This window comes from Patella vulgata, chromosome 4 (assembly GCF_932274485.2).
Source record: "Patella vulgata chromosome 4, xgPatVulg1.2, whole genome shotgun sequence".
NCBI lineage: Eukaryota > Metazoa > Mollusca > Gastropoda > Patellidae > Patella > Patella vulgata.
In genome coordinates this window covers 84,178,767-84,196,287 of record NC_065882.2, presented here as the reverse complement: position 1 = coordinate 84,196,287, position 17,521 = coordinate 84,178,767, and the positions used below count along the sequence as shown (strand labels likewise).

At 36.8% G+C, this 17,521-nt stretch overlaps 1 protein-coding gene across 4 annotated transcripts in view; it reads left to right on the top strand.

Moving 5' to 3' along the window:
- LOC126818288 (CAP-Gly domain-containing linker protein 3) overlaps positions 1-17,521 on the top strand; it is a 60,591-nt gene that overhangs the window by 36,910 nt on the left and 6,160 nt on the right. For 3 of the 4 annotated variants that reach the window (XM_050545617.2, XM_050545619.2, XM_050545618.2), the window contains exons 8-12: positions 8,377-8,502; positions 10,905-11,028; positions 15,085-15,173; positions 16,581-16,623; positions 17,324-17,421. In XM_050545617.2, coding sequence (XP_050401574.1) covers positions 8,377-8,502; positions 10,905-11,028; positions 15,085-15,173; positions 16,581-16,623; positions 17,324-17,421 — 480 coding nt within the window. The other variant, XM_050545621.1, reaches the window with a different exon arrangement.

Genomic DNA, 17,521 nt, shown 5'->3' with positions numbered 1-17,521 from the left:
TGGTATGGAGGGCCTGGCAAGGAAGTGAGTCGAGTCGTTCGGATGGGAAAGAAAAACGTCCATGGGGCGTGCAATTGAGAAAAATATATGGGTATCGCTGGCTGACACCTTGTTGGCATGTTTGTCTGCTCAGTCATTGGGATGGGACGGTAAACTGCGGTCCTGTGTACACATTGGAGTTCGCGAAAAAAAAAACCTTGACAACTGGAATTCAAGATAAGAGTAGGTCATAACGTCGCTGTCCTGACAAAATGTCCCTCATAGCACACTGTATGACGTATGCAGTAGGTTCTATTTGTCTGCTTGAGTGAGCGAGTGCATCGTTGATGAAAATATGAGGACATAGTAATGTCTGCGCTAATTTATGTAAATTCACCAAAATAATATATTGAAGGTATAGGTCCATGTAAATAATTATTATAACTTTCATAAGTTATCACAGATTCACAGTACTTTGTAGTTTGTATAGGTTCTTACAAAATTCTTAAAGATACCTTATGGGAGATTAGATAAAGAGCTGGCAGTTCTCACTATAATAGTTAAAAACTAGATACTGTAAAGGGAGTTTTCTGAAAATTTCAGTCAAATTGATCCACTATGAACCGAGATTTTAAGGATTGAATTTTCAGCCTAGCCTCGATCATCATTACTAAAGTCGGTAGGATAAAAAACATAGTCTTGATTATCCATTTCATGACTTAATTATGAATGGAAGTTGAACAGCAAATCGAAACCTAATCCAATAAACATTGCAGGCTAGCGATGCCATCGAGAGTTGATTATGCTCTTGATAAGTTAATTAATGTCTAATTAATAATTTAGATAACTTTCAGGCCTAAATGAAATGAAATGGAGTTTAACGTCCTACTGTTCTGCTCCTAAACTGGGCTAATGAAGACGGGCATCGCCATACAGTGTGCTATGAGGGAAATTTTGCCCGGACAGCGGCACTACGGCCTACTCTTATATCGAATTCCAACTGCCAAGGGATCTTTTACGTGCACGCCAATGTGTTCACAGGACTTTGGTTTTTCGTCCCATCCGAACGACTAGACAGCTTTCCTTGTCAGCCCCTCCGTCCTGCATCACTGACAAGGGAGAACCACGCCGGAAAATCTGGATGAACTTTCTCGGCCAATGCAGGGATCGAACACCCGACCTCCAGGCTAGCGAGCTAGCGTCTTACCCACTTAGCCACGTGATCCCCCTTCAGGCCTAAAGAAAGACCTGCAATAGGCAGATTTAGCTTTTGCATAATGTATATTTAATAAATAACATGAATTCTCATGTGTAGGCCTAGTTTTCAATTTTACTCATGTTTTCTAACCATCAGAAATCTGCAAAATCCAGGAAATGACATTTCAGGGACTCTATAGAGTCAAAAATTTCTCCAGGGGTGGGGTGTGGAGCAGGGCAAGTCCCCTGACTCCCTAGAAAGCTTGCACCAGTGGTGCTTGGCTCGTGGCTGCATCACTCGTATTAAGGGCCTGTGCATCAGTTGGTCTAATTTTTGCTTAACACCCCTCCTCCCCTAAAAAAAATCGATATGTAAGCCCCTGTCCAAGATATTGGCGTATATATATTGTCCTGAAGTTCACATAGTTGACTTGAAGATCATTTTTGTTGACGGTTGTATTGAGAATGTTGCCTAAATATTGGAAGTTGGGGAACCCATAATTAATGAAACAACATCACAGTGTCTTTTTTGTTTGTTTATGAAGTTGAGTCACTCGGTCTGTTTAAAGTATTTCTTTTGCTCTTTAAACTAATGGCGAGAGTTTGTTTCAATATCTGTTTGTAGAAAATACACAAAGCATTGTCGGGGATTTTACCGTGTGTTTTGATTGGGTGGAGTAGATTGACCTAATAACTCTAGCTTCCCCCATTATCATTAGGTGTGAAATTGGCTGTAATATCACTTTCTTACGTGATAAAATAGTTTTAATGGCATAGCACCTTCGATTAAGAGGGCTGTCCTAATTAGTCATAAGTAATAATCCGTCTCGGTGTCGGTCAATTTACCGAAGATTCTTATCTGTGAGCAACGGCGTGTCAAAACTAACACCCCTCGTCGTTAATGGCTTAGTCCGGGGAAATGTCAAAGGTGAACTCACAAGCTCTCACGACAGAAGGCTATTTATAATCCAAGTGTATCAATGGCAAGTCTTTCGTCTAATGCGGAGGAAAGTGGGCCTCCACGAAAGATGTCTTCCGATGTTCAAACGAGACTTATGGATGCAGAAAGATTCTTTCGGAGGGCCTGTGAACAAATTGTGCAGTTGAATAGACGTTTGGACGAAATGGCGAAGAGATACGATAAAGCCAGTCGAGAAAACCACAGATCTTTTCGCTATTCGTTACGACTGCGCATGGCGGTCACCGAAGGAGTGAGGAATATGTACTACGAATACGCGGCAAACAAAGCCGATGAAATCACAAACTTGCGATGCCAAGCCTTACACGATAGTGAAATGGGTTCAAGCGAGGAGGATAATAGTGACTTTGATCCTATGGATGACGACGAATATGAAGCAACAGACGAAATGGAAGGCGAAGCAGAACCGTCCAGTCGTGACGAACCTTTGAACTGCCCTCTTGATCAAAATGGAGAGTGAATCGCGAATAACCAAACTGAATGCGTAGTTGAATTGTGCTAGGTTTTCGTGTGGATCGCCAAATAAATGAAAAGATTATTTCAGAAACGGAGCCCCTTCACACAGAAAATAAATTATGTTACGACTATTACGTTGTAACTTTATATTAGAGCAATTCAAGTTCGAAATTTGTGCTAGACAGATTTAGTGAAAAAGATAAGATGCTGGCAGGTGCCCGTTTAACTCGTTACGCAATGACGTTGATCAGGCGTTGAGCGGTGAAATTTATTAGATTAAATCAACCGTTATGAATTTTGATAGCGCATTTCTGAAGTTAGATAAACAGAGGAGAACATTATTATGTTAAAAATACAACGAACATCAAAGTGTATTTAGATTTCCTCTTGTCCAAAACTAAATGTGACCAAATATTATTATAAAATTTGTTATAAATCTTAAAATACTTCCTTCAAACATGAATTGATTTTTGAATGGTAAAGTGATGTGCTGTTTAGTCATTCATTATAAAACTGGGATATTTAAAGTATTTCTATATCTGCGACGATGATGTGTGTGAAATACTTATTTTTAACGCCCGTTTCCATGGAGGGAAATTGGATGGCGTAGTGTTTCCACGAAGCGATTAAGCGAATATCGCAGAATATATCTGAGGTACATCTTATACCATCGATAAGTCGAAATCAATCTTGAGCAGAACGGGGAGCATTTGTTCAAAAAAAGATTAAAAACATTTCATTAATGTCCTCCCACCAACCCCAAATTGACTACTTTTGACTACTTGTATGTATGTTAACGAACAAGTAATTATTAAAACTGAAAATCATCCATCCAACCGAGGCAGCAACACAAGATTCATTTGAAATCTGCCAAAAAACATTATTATTATAATTTTATTGTGTAAATGTGGTCCAAATCGCGTAATAAAATCAAGTGCCTTACATTTTTAAGTGATTAATTCTGATTGGAACATTTAAGTTAAAGGAGTTACTGTACTTAATACAAAGAATAATTTACTTATAGCTGTACTGTTTCTACAAGAAAGATAAATACTTATTTATTGAAAACTAGGAAGTTATTCGGTTGTTAGTTATTACATCACATAAAAACATTTAATCCAGGCAGTTTCATCCGAAAATTAGAGGAATCATTTAATCCCTCGAATACACATTAAATTAAAAATGAGCATTTATATTAAATCTTACGCTGGGATGAAACCGCCCGGGGGGAATGTTTTGGGATGAAGCAACATGTGCCAACCATACCCTAAAGCTAGACTACATGTTTAAAAAAAAAAAAAAAAAAAAAAAAAAAATGTGACTGAAAGTATTGTGACTGAAAATTATGTATTATATAACATCATTAAGTGACATGCAGATATTTGGTGATGTCCTGAGTCAACTCTTGTGCATGTATTTTCCCAATGCCTTGTCTATTATTGGCCCGATTGGTCTGTACACATATATTTTTCCAACTGGTCTTTGATTCGACTTGTCATTGATTGCTGGGATTATAAACCAAAACGGCCAAACATTTTCCAAGTCTATGGAAATAGCCAAATAAATATTATTGATTTATTTCATGTAGTGTTACATTTGGTCATCTCAAATTGGACATGGTTATTAGTCACTAGTCAGTGGTGATTAATTGAAACCATCTCTTTTAAATGATGGGGGGGGGGGTGCACATTGTATCATAAGGTCTATCATTGAGTCAACTGGCATAGTTTTGATTCCATGGTTGTATGTGACAAGGAGTAGGTTTGCCTGTCAACTGGCGAGGTTTCGATTCCCGGTTGTACGTGATAAGGAGTAGGGTTGCCTGTCCAATCTCGTGGGTTTTCTCCCATTGCTAAAGACCCCCATGCGCAAGCGAATTATTGAAATAAAATTGAACCATGTGTTAGTCCCAAAATGACCTAGTTTGTGTCAAGTGGACGTTAAACCGCATTTCTCTCTATCTGTCTATAAAATGATAATAAAATCAATTGTTATTTTGATCCATAAAAAATGGTTTTTGAATTTTGATCAATTTGGTTTATACCGGTTATGACCGAATCCGAACATCTCCACTTTAAGTTGTTATTATAAAAACATTAGTTAAGAAACGGCGCTAAGGTACATGTTGCTAAGGTACACGTTGCTAAGGTACATGGTAATAATTTCAAGATTCTGTTTATTCTTATTCAGTTGGTTGTCATGTACAAAAGTGATGACAAACATTTAGCTCACAATTTAAGGAGCGAAAGATCCAAAGATTTCTTTAATATTTATCTTAATCTTAGCTAGTAAATTTTTATTTGCCAATATGGAAATATGTTCGCATATTATCTTGGGACGTCAGTTGTTCACTCGGCAAACCTCGACAGATTCCGATACTCTACATGTTCATCTAGCCTCGGCTGTATGACGGTAAGTGATATGTACCTACGCCTATACATTTGCGATGCGGCACCGGTTTACTTATTAGTAAAGTTATCAAAATTGTGTCGTTTGAAGCATGTGTAGTGCAAAATTGTTGTTGTTTGAAGAAAATCTGATAAACTGGAAAGTAAAACAGCTTAAGACTTTGAAATATTTGTATGATAAAACATTCTTCAAAGGCGTCGTCATGGGCTATGGCTTTAGTAATCCGGGAACTTGAAAGTAGTTCCAATGGCGGACTTCGTCATACAGCTGAGGCTAGATGTAGGGTACTGGAATATGTTCAGATTTGCCGAGTGGTCAGTTGTCTACAATTTTTTGTTTACACTCCACGACTACACTGACATTTGTCATCCAAACATTTTAAAATTTATGTATGATTATGTTAGTGAGACGAAGAAACCTATTGAATTTCAACAATTTCTGTTAATTACTTCTAGAGTTATGCCCCTTGTTTCACTTTGTAGAACCTTGTGAATTCTTTAAACTAGAAGAGTGAAAGTAATCCTCCAATATTTATCTGTTTTTGGTTTCTATAACAAGCTGGGTGTTGTCGTTGAGATTATTAATCTATACATATAAATGTCGGTCTGGAAATGACAATTTGTTTTGAACTTGACAAAAAGTATGGACACTACTAGATGTACTTAATCCTTGATTAAAAGGATGGACACTACTGCAGTACTCACATACTTAATCCTTGAAACTGTGTATTAAAAATATCAGTAAAATAAACACTAGTAATGATATAGAAAAATCTAAATACATGGAACAGTGTCTTACAAAGCCTGAAGTTGTCTAGGACTGGTGTCAAATTTCAAGACTTTCATTAATTTTCTAAAACCTGGGGCCTGCTTCACGAAATTAACTAAAGATAAAATCTGAATTTTAGTAGATACTCTAATTTTGATTGGGTAAGCACTCAAATCAATCTAATATTATCCAATCAAATTACTAAAATTTGGATTTTATCTTAGTTAAAATTTGGTGAAACAGGCCCCAGTTCTGCTTTCCAAATTAGGCTCTGCTAATTCAGGTATGATCAGCATGTAATGTGGTGTGTTTATTCTTTGTACAGTTGCAATCATATTGATCGACAGGCTTTGATAAGATGGTTTAAACGCATGTAGTAGTGCTCATTTAAAAACAAATAGCAAATATACCCAGTTTCTCTCTCTCTCTTCAAAAATAGAACAGAAAAATAGTATTAAAATCATATCATGTGAGTTGTTTTACTGTGTGTTTAGACAATATGTATATATACATTTGACTTAATCAGTTAATATTATCATTATACTTTGTTTTTGTTATTTTGATTTATTTTGTAAATATAGCTCATATCATATTACCAAACTTCTATTTTTTTGACCAAGTGTATGATTAAAAAACACAACAAAAATCAGCTCTGTTTGTTTCTTGTTTTATTTTCTGATTCCCATTGTAAGGAACAACTTCTAATAACACAAGGTACAATTTTAGGGATACACAATTTCAGACTTTAATCTTAAGCGACGTTTCGTCGACGATACTCTCGTCTTTATCCTTGTCGAAACGTCGCTTAGTATGAAACTCAGTAAATGTGTATCCCTAAAATTGTACCTTGTGTTAATATATTCCATTACTAAATGCCAATCAAAGAACTTCTAGTAATTTGGATGAGTTAGTCAGTGGCATGCACATAATAAAACCATTGGAATTTAATGCAGATTAAGTGAAAATGCCTCTTTCGGACAAGATTTCCCTCGTGGCACACTGCCCCATTTCGCTCGTAGTACACTGCTCATTTCCCTCGTAGCACACTGCCCAATTTCCCTCGTAGCACACTGCCCGATTTTCAGTGACCGGGTTGGTGTAAATAAGTTGGATGTTAAACCCCTTTTTAAGTGAAAATGCCTTTGTCGGACAAGGTTTCCCTCGTGGCACATTGCCCCATTTCCCTCGTGGCACACTGCCCCATTTCCCTCGTGGCACACTGCCCCATTTCCCTCGTGGCACACTGCCCCATTTCCCTCTTAGCACACTGCCCTATTTTCAGTGTTGGTGTAAATAAGTAGGATGTTAAACCCCTTGGTGTTATAGACGGTAGTTATTTCAGGTAGTTTACAGCTGTTCAGGTGCTAATTAGAGAAGTGTAGTTGAAGGTAGCTCAATAATAAGTAGAGAAAACTGGTAGAAAACTCCACCAGTAATAAGCAGTTCAATTGCCAATGAAACAATGTGCAAAAAGTTGTCATTTAGTAAGATAATGTGCTGTTTTGGGTAGCACTGATTGATCAAAACAGAAGATATACCACAGAGGATTTTAATACACGACATGTAATACACAGCCAGTATATAAACAATATACCACATGCAATACACAGCCAGTATATAAACAATATACCACATGCAATACACAGCCAGTATATATACCACGTGTAATACACACCCAGTATATAAACAATATACCACATGTAATACACACCCAGTATATAAACAATATACCACATGTAATACACAACCAGTATATAAACAATATACCACATGCAATACACAGCCAGTATATAAACAATATTCTACATGTAATACACAACCAGTATATAAACAATATACCATATGCAATACACAGCCAGTATATAAACAATATACCACATGTAATACACACCCAGTATATAAACAATATTCTACATGTAATACACACCCAGTATATAAACAATATTCTACATGTAATACACAACCAGTATATAAACAATATACCACATGCAATACACAGCCAGTATATATACCATGTGTAATACACACCCAGTATATAAACAATATACCACGTGTAATACACAACCAGTATATAAACAATATACCACATGCAATACACAGCCAGTATATATACCATGTGTAATACACACCCAGTATATAAACAATATACCACATGTAATACACAACCAGTATATAAAGAATATACCACTGTAATGCACACCCAGTACTAAAAATAAAATCAACCCGAGTGGCTGCCATCTTGAATTCCAAAATGGTTACCAAAAGGACCTAATTCAGTCCGAAAATCAATTGCCTATACCCATGTTTTCTATATGATTGAGCATTATCAAAGATTCTGTCAAACTGCTGCCATGTTGGATTTCAAGATGGCCACCACATTTGAGTAAATGGATCTGGGGTACATCCGTTGGTGTCCATGGTATTGTACAGTCCCGTGTCTGTCTGTAGTGATCCAGTTTAAATTTAAAACAGAATGTTATTTAGATATACTAGTTATGTAATAGACAAGACAGGAGAACTGTACAATAAATTAGAGACAGAACAATCATACCAGAAGATATAAACTGTATTATGTTTATAATTACCAGGTTTAAGTAAATCCCGAGCGTCGTCTGTATCAGATTTAGGTGAGATTGACGTGGAAGAAAGAGTTATTGTTGCTGGACAAAGAAAAGGAACAGTTAAATTTATTGGTGATACAAAATTTGCATCAGGTATGAAACAAATAATTTTTTATATGTAAATGTGGGTTGGGTGGCTGAATGACTCCCCGCTTGTACGTAACAAGGAGTAAGGTGGCCTTCCTAACCTTGTGGAGATTCCTCTATGTTCTCCGTTTTCCCCCCTAGAAAGCTAGTGTGAATGGAAAGCCAGGGGTATCAGGTATCCTACTATGGCAGTTTGTGAGGACAAAATGTATCGCACAATGTTTGTCCCATTATGAAATCCTGGAGAAATTTCTTGACTAACCCTGGGGTAAAACTCAAGACCTCCTATGGCCTACTCTTATTTCGAATTCCAACTGTTTTTTGTCCCATCTGAACTATTGGCTGTTGACCTTGCCAGGTGGGGTGGTTGGATTGTCGAATGGTTAGCGCGTGCGTGTTGTATCATAAGGTCTGTCATTGACTCAGCTGGCGTGGTTTCGATTCCCCGGTTGTATGGACAAGGTGTAGAGTCGCCTCTCCAACCTCGTGGGTATGCTTTGGGTCCTCCAGTTCTCTCTCTCTCTCTCTCTTGCCAGGTCCTGGGGAACTTTCTCGACCAGGACCTAACCCTGAAGCTCCTTGTAATTTGACCAGCACCTTACTCACTGAGCCACTGTGGCTCCCTCTGTCATTAACAGTGCTGGGCATGGGAGGTAACTCTATTTTAATTTCAAAGGAAACTGACAGGTTATGAAATTTCAATATACGTGAAACGAAACATTGAAAGAAAACCAATATGAAATTAATCATTGAATATTGTCACTGTATGTTTGTCCTATATGTTTACTGTTTATGCCACCCTCATGCCCCGATATGACACTGGGGGGTTGGATGGCCGAATGGTTAGCACATGCGCGCTGTATCATAAGGCCTGTCATTGAGTCAACTGGCGGGGTTTCGATTCCGCGGTTGTACGTGACTAGGAGTAAGGTCGCCTGTCCAACCTCGTGGGTTTTCTCCGGGTTTCCACCCACTGCTAAAGACCCCTAAAATTCCATTATGTGTTAGTCCTGAAATGACCTAGTTTGTTTTGAGTGGACGTTAAACCCCATTTCTCTCTCTTTCTCACTGTTTATGCCACCCTCCAGCCCCAATATGATAGACTGATATAACAGGGGATCACACTGGCTAAGTGGGTAAGATGCTGGCTCGCCAGCCTGGAGGTCGAGTGTTCGATCCCTGCATTGGCCGAGAAAGTTCATCCAGATTTTCCAGCGTGGTTCTCCCTTGTCAGTGATGCAGGATGGAGGCCCTGACAAGGACAGCTGTCTAGTCATTCGGATGGGATGAAAAACCGAGGTCCCGTGTACACATAAAAGATCCCTTGACAGTTGGAATTCGATATAAGAGTAGGCCTTAGTGCCGTTTCCATGCAAAATTTCCACCATAGTACACTGTTTGGTGTATGCCCGTCTTCATTAGCCCAGTTCAGAGCAAAACAGTAGGACGTTAAACCCCATTTCTTTTCATTTCATGTCACTGATATAACACATCAGATCAAAAGAATAAATTCAATCTGTTGACCTAAATCAAAGCGGTTTAGTTTGTTTTAAACCCATTTAATCCTTCTGTACATGTAAATATCATGTGTTATAGATTCACACCATTAGTTGTTCATACTTATATAAAAATAAGAATATCAAGGTTTCACTGTGGGATACTATGGAGTAATTAAAATTACAAATTTAACTGGATCAAGGTTACTCTCTTGGTTCAGAAAAGTAGGACGTTCAACCTTGTTTATTTTTATTATCTTAGCGCGCTGGGGTCTTTCCTGTGGGAGTAAACTGGAGTACCCGGAGTAAACCCACACGGTTGGATGGCTGAATGGTTAACATGTGCACACTGTATCCTAGAGTCTGTCATTGAGTCAACTCGCATGGTTTCGATTCTCCGGTTGTACGTGACAATGAGTAGGATCGCCTGTCCAACCTCGTAGGTTTTCTCCGAGTCCTCCGGTTTCCTGCCACTGCTGAGGACCCCTATGGAAATAAAATTGAGCCATATGTTAGTCCCAAAATGATCTAGTTTGTGTCAGATACATTTAGTTTTTCTGGCTATTTTATTTTCTCTCGCTTAGCTTGACAAAAAAATCCTTTATTGCAAGAAGAGAGGCCCTTTTATTTTTTACTGGCAAACTTAATATCGCCTTTTGTTATATACTCTTTTGGAAGTGTGTGACTGCCCTAACCTTGGTTACCGTACAATTATTGAATTGTTCATGATTGTATTTTATATAATATGTGTAATTGTTTATAATTTTATTTTATATAATATTTATAATTGTTTATAGTTGTATTTTATATAATATTTGTAATTGTTTATAATTGTATTTTATATAATATTTTTAATTGTTTGTAATTGTATTTATATAATATTTGTAATTGTTTATAATTGTATTTTATTAGGTACGTGGTATGGAATAGAATTAGATCGACCAGCAGGGAAAAATGATGGTTCCGTGTCAGGAGTTCGTTATTTTTCCTGTCAACCAAAACATGGCGTGTTTGCTCCACTTTCAAGAATTCAAAAGTATGTAAGACACGTTTTGTTTTTTATATGTTTCTATGAGTAGGGTTAGCTGTCCCTAGGCGTAGGTTTGTCTGTCTCTGGTTTCGAATCCCTGGTTGTACGTGACAAGGAGTAGGGTCGCCTGTCCAACCTCGTGGGTTTTCTCCGGGTCCTCCGGTTTCTCCCACTGCTAAAGACTCCTACGCGCAAGCGAATTATGGAAATAAAATTGAACCATATGTTAGTCCCGAAATGACCTAGTTTGTGTCGAGTGGACGTTAAACCCCATTTCTCTCTCTCTCTCTTTATTGGTAACAGGTACTTTATGTCAAGGGTGACCGTCAATTTGTTTATAATATATACCAAATATTGATACAAGCATGATTATTGATTGATTACTGATATAGATAGTTATTGATACAGGCATGATTACTGATATAGTTAGATATTGATACAGGCATGATTACTGATTGATTAATGATATAGATAGATATTTAACACTAATTACTAGTAGATTTAAAGCATGTTTAATATTAGTTATTAAAATAAATCTAATTTATATCTAGTATAATCCATGTGGGTGTCATAGATTATGTACATGTATATCATTTAGTTCTTTATCTATAAAATAACAAGCTGTTATAGAATTATCATCGCCATGGAAACACGACTGTCCTGGCATAATATCCCACTGACATAGTACACTGTATGGTGTATAACCATCATAGCACACTGTATGGTGTATATCCATCATAGCACATTGTATGGTGTATATCCCGTCATGGCACACTGTATGGTGTATATCCATATCTTCATTAGCCCAGTTGGTGCAGAGTACAACCTTAAACCCAATTTCATGTCATGTGATTTCCAAATTACTCAGGGTGACAAATTGAAGAAGAAGGCATAATTTATCTTATTATTTTAAACAATAAATCATGTGATCTGTCATTGAGTGGTGTAGTTTCGATTTCCCACATGTACGTGACAAGGAGTAAGGATTTGTGTTTTCTCTGGGACCCCTGGTTTCCTCCCACTGATAAAGACGTCTTAGTACAATCGAATTATTAGAATAAAATCGAACCATATGTTAGTCCCGAAATTACATAGTATATGTCAAGTGGACATGAAACCCACATTTTAATGCTTGTTGTGTTTGAGTTAAATAGATAAATTGTTTTCTATTGCATTTTGTTTTTTATGCTGATTTCCGACCACAGGGCCAAGAGAAGAAGTTATGTATCTATAATAAGAAATATTTTATTCTGTGCTTGTTTTTATTGCTTAGTATTTAACACTTACTTATACTGAAGGGGTCGTTGTCGGCTATAGCGCTACAGAAGGGTACCTAGGGGACCCTAATCGGTTGAAAAACTCAGTAATGGAGCCAAACTTCCTGTAAAATTTGTAAAATCTCGCAGGTGGTCATGTGATATGACTTTGGAATTCTCGGAAAATATTTCTCCAATTGCAAGAAACCTCAACATAATGGCAGTCATAACATACCAGACCAAACTTGGTGATTTTTATACAGTATTGATTGATGAGTCATTATTCGTCAAGATTTAGGTACCCTTACAGGAAGTCAAGAACCCTTGCAGAGTTTTTCAACCGATTGGGTACTCATCTGTATACAGACGTGTACCCCGAGTACTTGTCTGTAGTGTTATGATAGATAACGCCCCCTTCAGCCTTACTAATGCACAGCTGGTGTGAACTTTAACCTCTGTAACATGCATTTAACAAAGGGAGATAATCCCAGGACACTGATTTCTGGCACATGGTTTATGGAATAGTGCTGTCAACCAATGGAATGGATGTTGATCGTGAGGGTATCAGATGGAAAGGGTGTCAAAAGGTTGTTAAATGTGGGGGAATCCCTTATTTTGTTTTTACCCCTGTGCCAAAGGCCCTCTGTGACTATTGATAAAGGATTTAACTCCCTTATTTTGTCCAATTTGTAAACAAAATGTTGGGTTGACAAAACGAAGAGTCATGGATTGATCCTCTTTGATGAATGCAAAGTCAAAGCTTTATTTTATTAGCTGGGATGTGTATTTGAAGAGAAAGGGCATATATTCTTCTTTAGTAAACACTAAAACAGTGTGTTTATTATATAAAGGGTTTTTATTAATTTAAGGTTAAAGTTCTACTAAAATAACTAGAATATAGGGGCAGGCTAATTGGATATATCAGGTTAATTGGATATATCAGGCTAATTAGATATATATCAGACTAATTGGATATATCAGGTTAATTGGATATACCAGGTTTATTGGATATATCAGGTTAGTTAGATATATCAGGCTAATTGGATATATGAGGATAATTGGATATATCAGGTTAATTGGATATGTCAGGTTAATTGGACATATCAGGTTAATTAGGTATATTAAAATAGGACAGGTTAACTAGATATATTCCGGCTGAGATGCAATGAAAACACATCACTGATTTGACTGCTCAGTCAGTGAATCATATACAAGCTTGGCTGTTTATTTTGTAGCTTGACGGTGAAGGCTGCTATATATAATATACATACTATATATACAACATGGATTATATTGTTTAAAACATTTTTAATATTGTTTATTCTACATGAGTTTTAAAGTGGTTTCAGAACATGTACATCAGCCATGAATACGGCTGAATATCAGATTCTTCTTGGATAAAACTGATATTAAACTAGATAAAGAATACCTAAAATGATTGGGATGTCCTCAGGGACGGACTGGGTAGCTCTTGACTCGTGGACCAACATGTTTATATATTAAAGACCAGAGAAGTCTGATTAAAACGTTGCTCGGTAATAAACAAGACATCATCGCTTAATAAAGACATAGAAACTAAATTAAAATACTCAGTAATAAACAGTATTCCATAGAATCGTTCCGGCGTGGTTTCCCCTTGTCAGTGATGCGGGACGGAGGGCCTGACAAGGACAGTTGTCTAGTAGTTCAGATGGGACGAAAAATCAAGGTCCCTTGTACGAATTGGCGTGCACGTAAAAGATCCCTTGGCAGTTGGAATTCGATATAAGAGCAGCCGATAGTGCCGCTGCCCGGGCAAAATTTCTCTCATAGCACACTGTATGGCGTATGCCCGTCTTCATTAGCCCAGGTTAGGAGCAGAACAGTAGGACGTTAAACCCCATTTCATTTCATTTCCATAGAATCATGTCTGTTGTGATTGTTTTATTGTGTCTGTAACAATATTAGCCTAGTTACTTGTGTTTGTTTTTTAATGCTATCAGATCTGGCTACACTCTGTGTTTACACGTAGTATCAATGTTCGTTTGTTTGTACCGTCTGCCTTGTCGTGCGTTAACAAACAATAGGTTCATATAAACAACAATCTTACATGTCACCTCACAGATTATTGCCAACACAGTCAACGTTCTTCACCCAGTTATTTTGTCTTCGTTAACCAATATAAAAATCTTTCAGATGAACACAGAATTTAGACAAAATCAAGCCTCGATTACATCAGTATTTTAATGTCAAATTGTCCACGGCTAATTCCAAGCTAAAATGGACTCAAATTAATTATTTAGATAATCTGCTTGGATTCAAATGGAACGAAAAGAGAGCCATCAAAAAGTTTCTCGGATGATTGCAGTTCTCGCTGGCTCTTTCATTGTATATCTTCAGAAATACTAAACGAAATTGAACCATTTTTGGACTGATATTAAATTTAGAGGTTCACGTTTCACAATATTATAGTTTACAAGGGGTTCAAAATGGAATTAAACCTTTTTAGGGCTGATTCAACTTTTGCCATATTATAGTTTGCAAGGGATTAAAATTAACCCAATTGACAATCAGAGATGTTAAAGAATTTTATATAAAACAAACTTGAAAAGAGCCAAAATTAAGTAATGATTTACAGTATTTTATCCGAATTGTTCATGAAATCTGAGGAATGTTTTAGGGTAAATATAACTGAGCCAAAATTCAGTTCAAATTTTACGTCCCAGTTTTCCAGAAGTCGTTAACATGTATATCTATGTTTTTCTGTACATTTCGTTGTATTTGGCTCAGGATTGTGTTTAATATTTTTTTTGTTTTTGTTTTTTAGACTGGGAGATCGGAAGTTTGATTCTAGTGAATCAATCGATACGATAAGCTGGGGTGCCGTGTCAGAAAGATTAGAGCGTAAATCTTATGGTAAGGTAGTTTTTAATCTTAGTTTACGTTTAGATTTCTGAGTTACGAAAGAGAGAACTTTGATTTAATCCTTTGTCACATGGTACATGTAAATACTGAATACCCCAGATTGTTGAAGAATATTAGAGACAGTGATGTAATTTAACTCATGACACAGTTATACGGAATACACTTACTTGCAAGTTTATTTGCTTAATAATGACAAGAGAATCTCAATTGGAATAAATCCTTTAAAGTTGCAATTTCATATTTTTAAGTTATTTTTTTAAAATGTATTAAAATAAAGCCTTAAAATAGATGGTATCTATAAACAGTCCTACCTTGTTAAAGAATAATCCTATTAATCCTATAATTCACTATTACCAGTTGAGAAATTGGCAAAAATATCATTTTCCTCTTCAAATTCTAACGTTTGAAGATAGCTACTCCATGGTGGAGAATAGAAAACAAGGGAGGTAATTGTGTTATTATTTCCGGTGTAAATGAGTTTTAAGTGTGAGAATGACACCTATGATCGTATAATAGTAAGTTGGCAACCTATTGAGCAAAAGACATAGAAATAATTATGTTTTGACTTTCTTAGAAAATATGAAATTGTAACTTTAAGTAACTTGTATTCCATATAATTGAAGAGTCCACGGGAAGAAGGATCTAAGTCACATTTTTGTCTTTTCGCATAAAAGGCAAAACAGACTTTTGGACGAAAATACTTGATGCAAACAGAACAACGAGTGGGTTTAATTACAACTTCAAAATGATGTTTAATACAAATCATAATTACCAGTACAACAACTGACTTCCACTTTTCAGCCAAATTAAGGTCAAATAAATACGATGGACTTGTGGTTCGATGTGACTCTGATCGTTTTTTACCTGCAATTGATTGTTCCACAGAAAGCTTATACACTTTGTTACCAGATGGCGCCATTAACTGGGGTTCGTTGAAAAAGTGACTTAGATCGTTCTTCCCCCGGGTTCTTCAGTTGTTTCATGTGTTATTCTCATTCAGTTACTAAATGCTGCTTAAAAACAAGTGATGTTTGTTGTGGATGAATCAATGCCTAAGTTTTTACTCTGCACTTACAAACACAGGGATTGAATTAGTAGGGAGATCGAGGTGGTGTAGGACAGATGGCAACATATTGTCATTCAGATGGAATAAAAAAACAAGGTCCTGTGTACACATTGGGGTGCACATAAAAGATTCCTTGGCAGTTGGAATTTGATATATTAGGAGTAAGTCGTAGCACTGCTGTCCGGCCTAATATTGCCTCGTACCACACTGTATGACCTATGTTTCTTTTCATCAGCCCAGTCAGAGCAGAACATTATAAAGCCTATTTCATTTCATTTATTGTTCTTCAATGAAGAAGAAACAATAATTAATGATAAATTTTATTTTTATAGGATCTTTAAACAGTTCCACTCCCAAAATAAAATCACCAAAGACGTAAGTAAAAGTATTTTCTACCATGCTACCATATTTCAAACTTTTCATTATTAGCAAATTTTTAATGCAGTAAATACAGTTAAATTTATAATCTTTATGGGGAGCCATGGTGGCTAAGTGGGTAAGACATTGGTTCGCTAGCCTGGAGGTCGGGTGTTTGATCCCTGCATTGGCCGAGAAAGTTCATCGGGATTTTCCGACGTGGTTGCCCCTTGTCAGTGGTACAGGACGGAAGGCCTGACAAGGACTGCTGTCTAGTCTTTTGGATGGGATAAAAAAAAAAACAAGGTCCTGTGAATAGATTGGCGTGCACGTAAAAGATCCCTTGACAGTTGGAATTCGATATAAGAGTAGGCCGAAGTGCCGCTACCCGGGCACAATTTCCCGCATAGCACACTGTATGGCGTATGCCCGTCTTCATTAGCCCTATCTGGAGGAGAATCTTAGGATGCTAAACCCCATTTCATTTCATTTGTAGTCTTTATATGTAAAATAATGGTAAAAAGAAATTAAAATAATGTTAATAATGATCATATTGTTATTGTTTAGTGTTAAATGTCACATATTTATATATCGACACTGAGATTGATAGGTTATCTAGCCAACATCTTACTCGCTGAGTCACCGTGGCTCTATAAAAGTCTATAAATCATATTGTTATCATGTTGAGCACATGTTTATTGTTTATTTTTTTTTTCAGTCCTAAATCCAGTTTAAGTGGAATATCTCGTACACCAGGATCAAGTCCTAATTTAAAACTAGAAGTAGGCATGAGTGTATTGTGTAATAATGAGTTGGGTAAGTAGAAATGAGTGTACTGTGTAATAATGAGTTGGGTAAGTAGAAATGAGTGTACTGTGTAATAATGAGTTGGGTAAGTGTATAACTAGACGTAGGA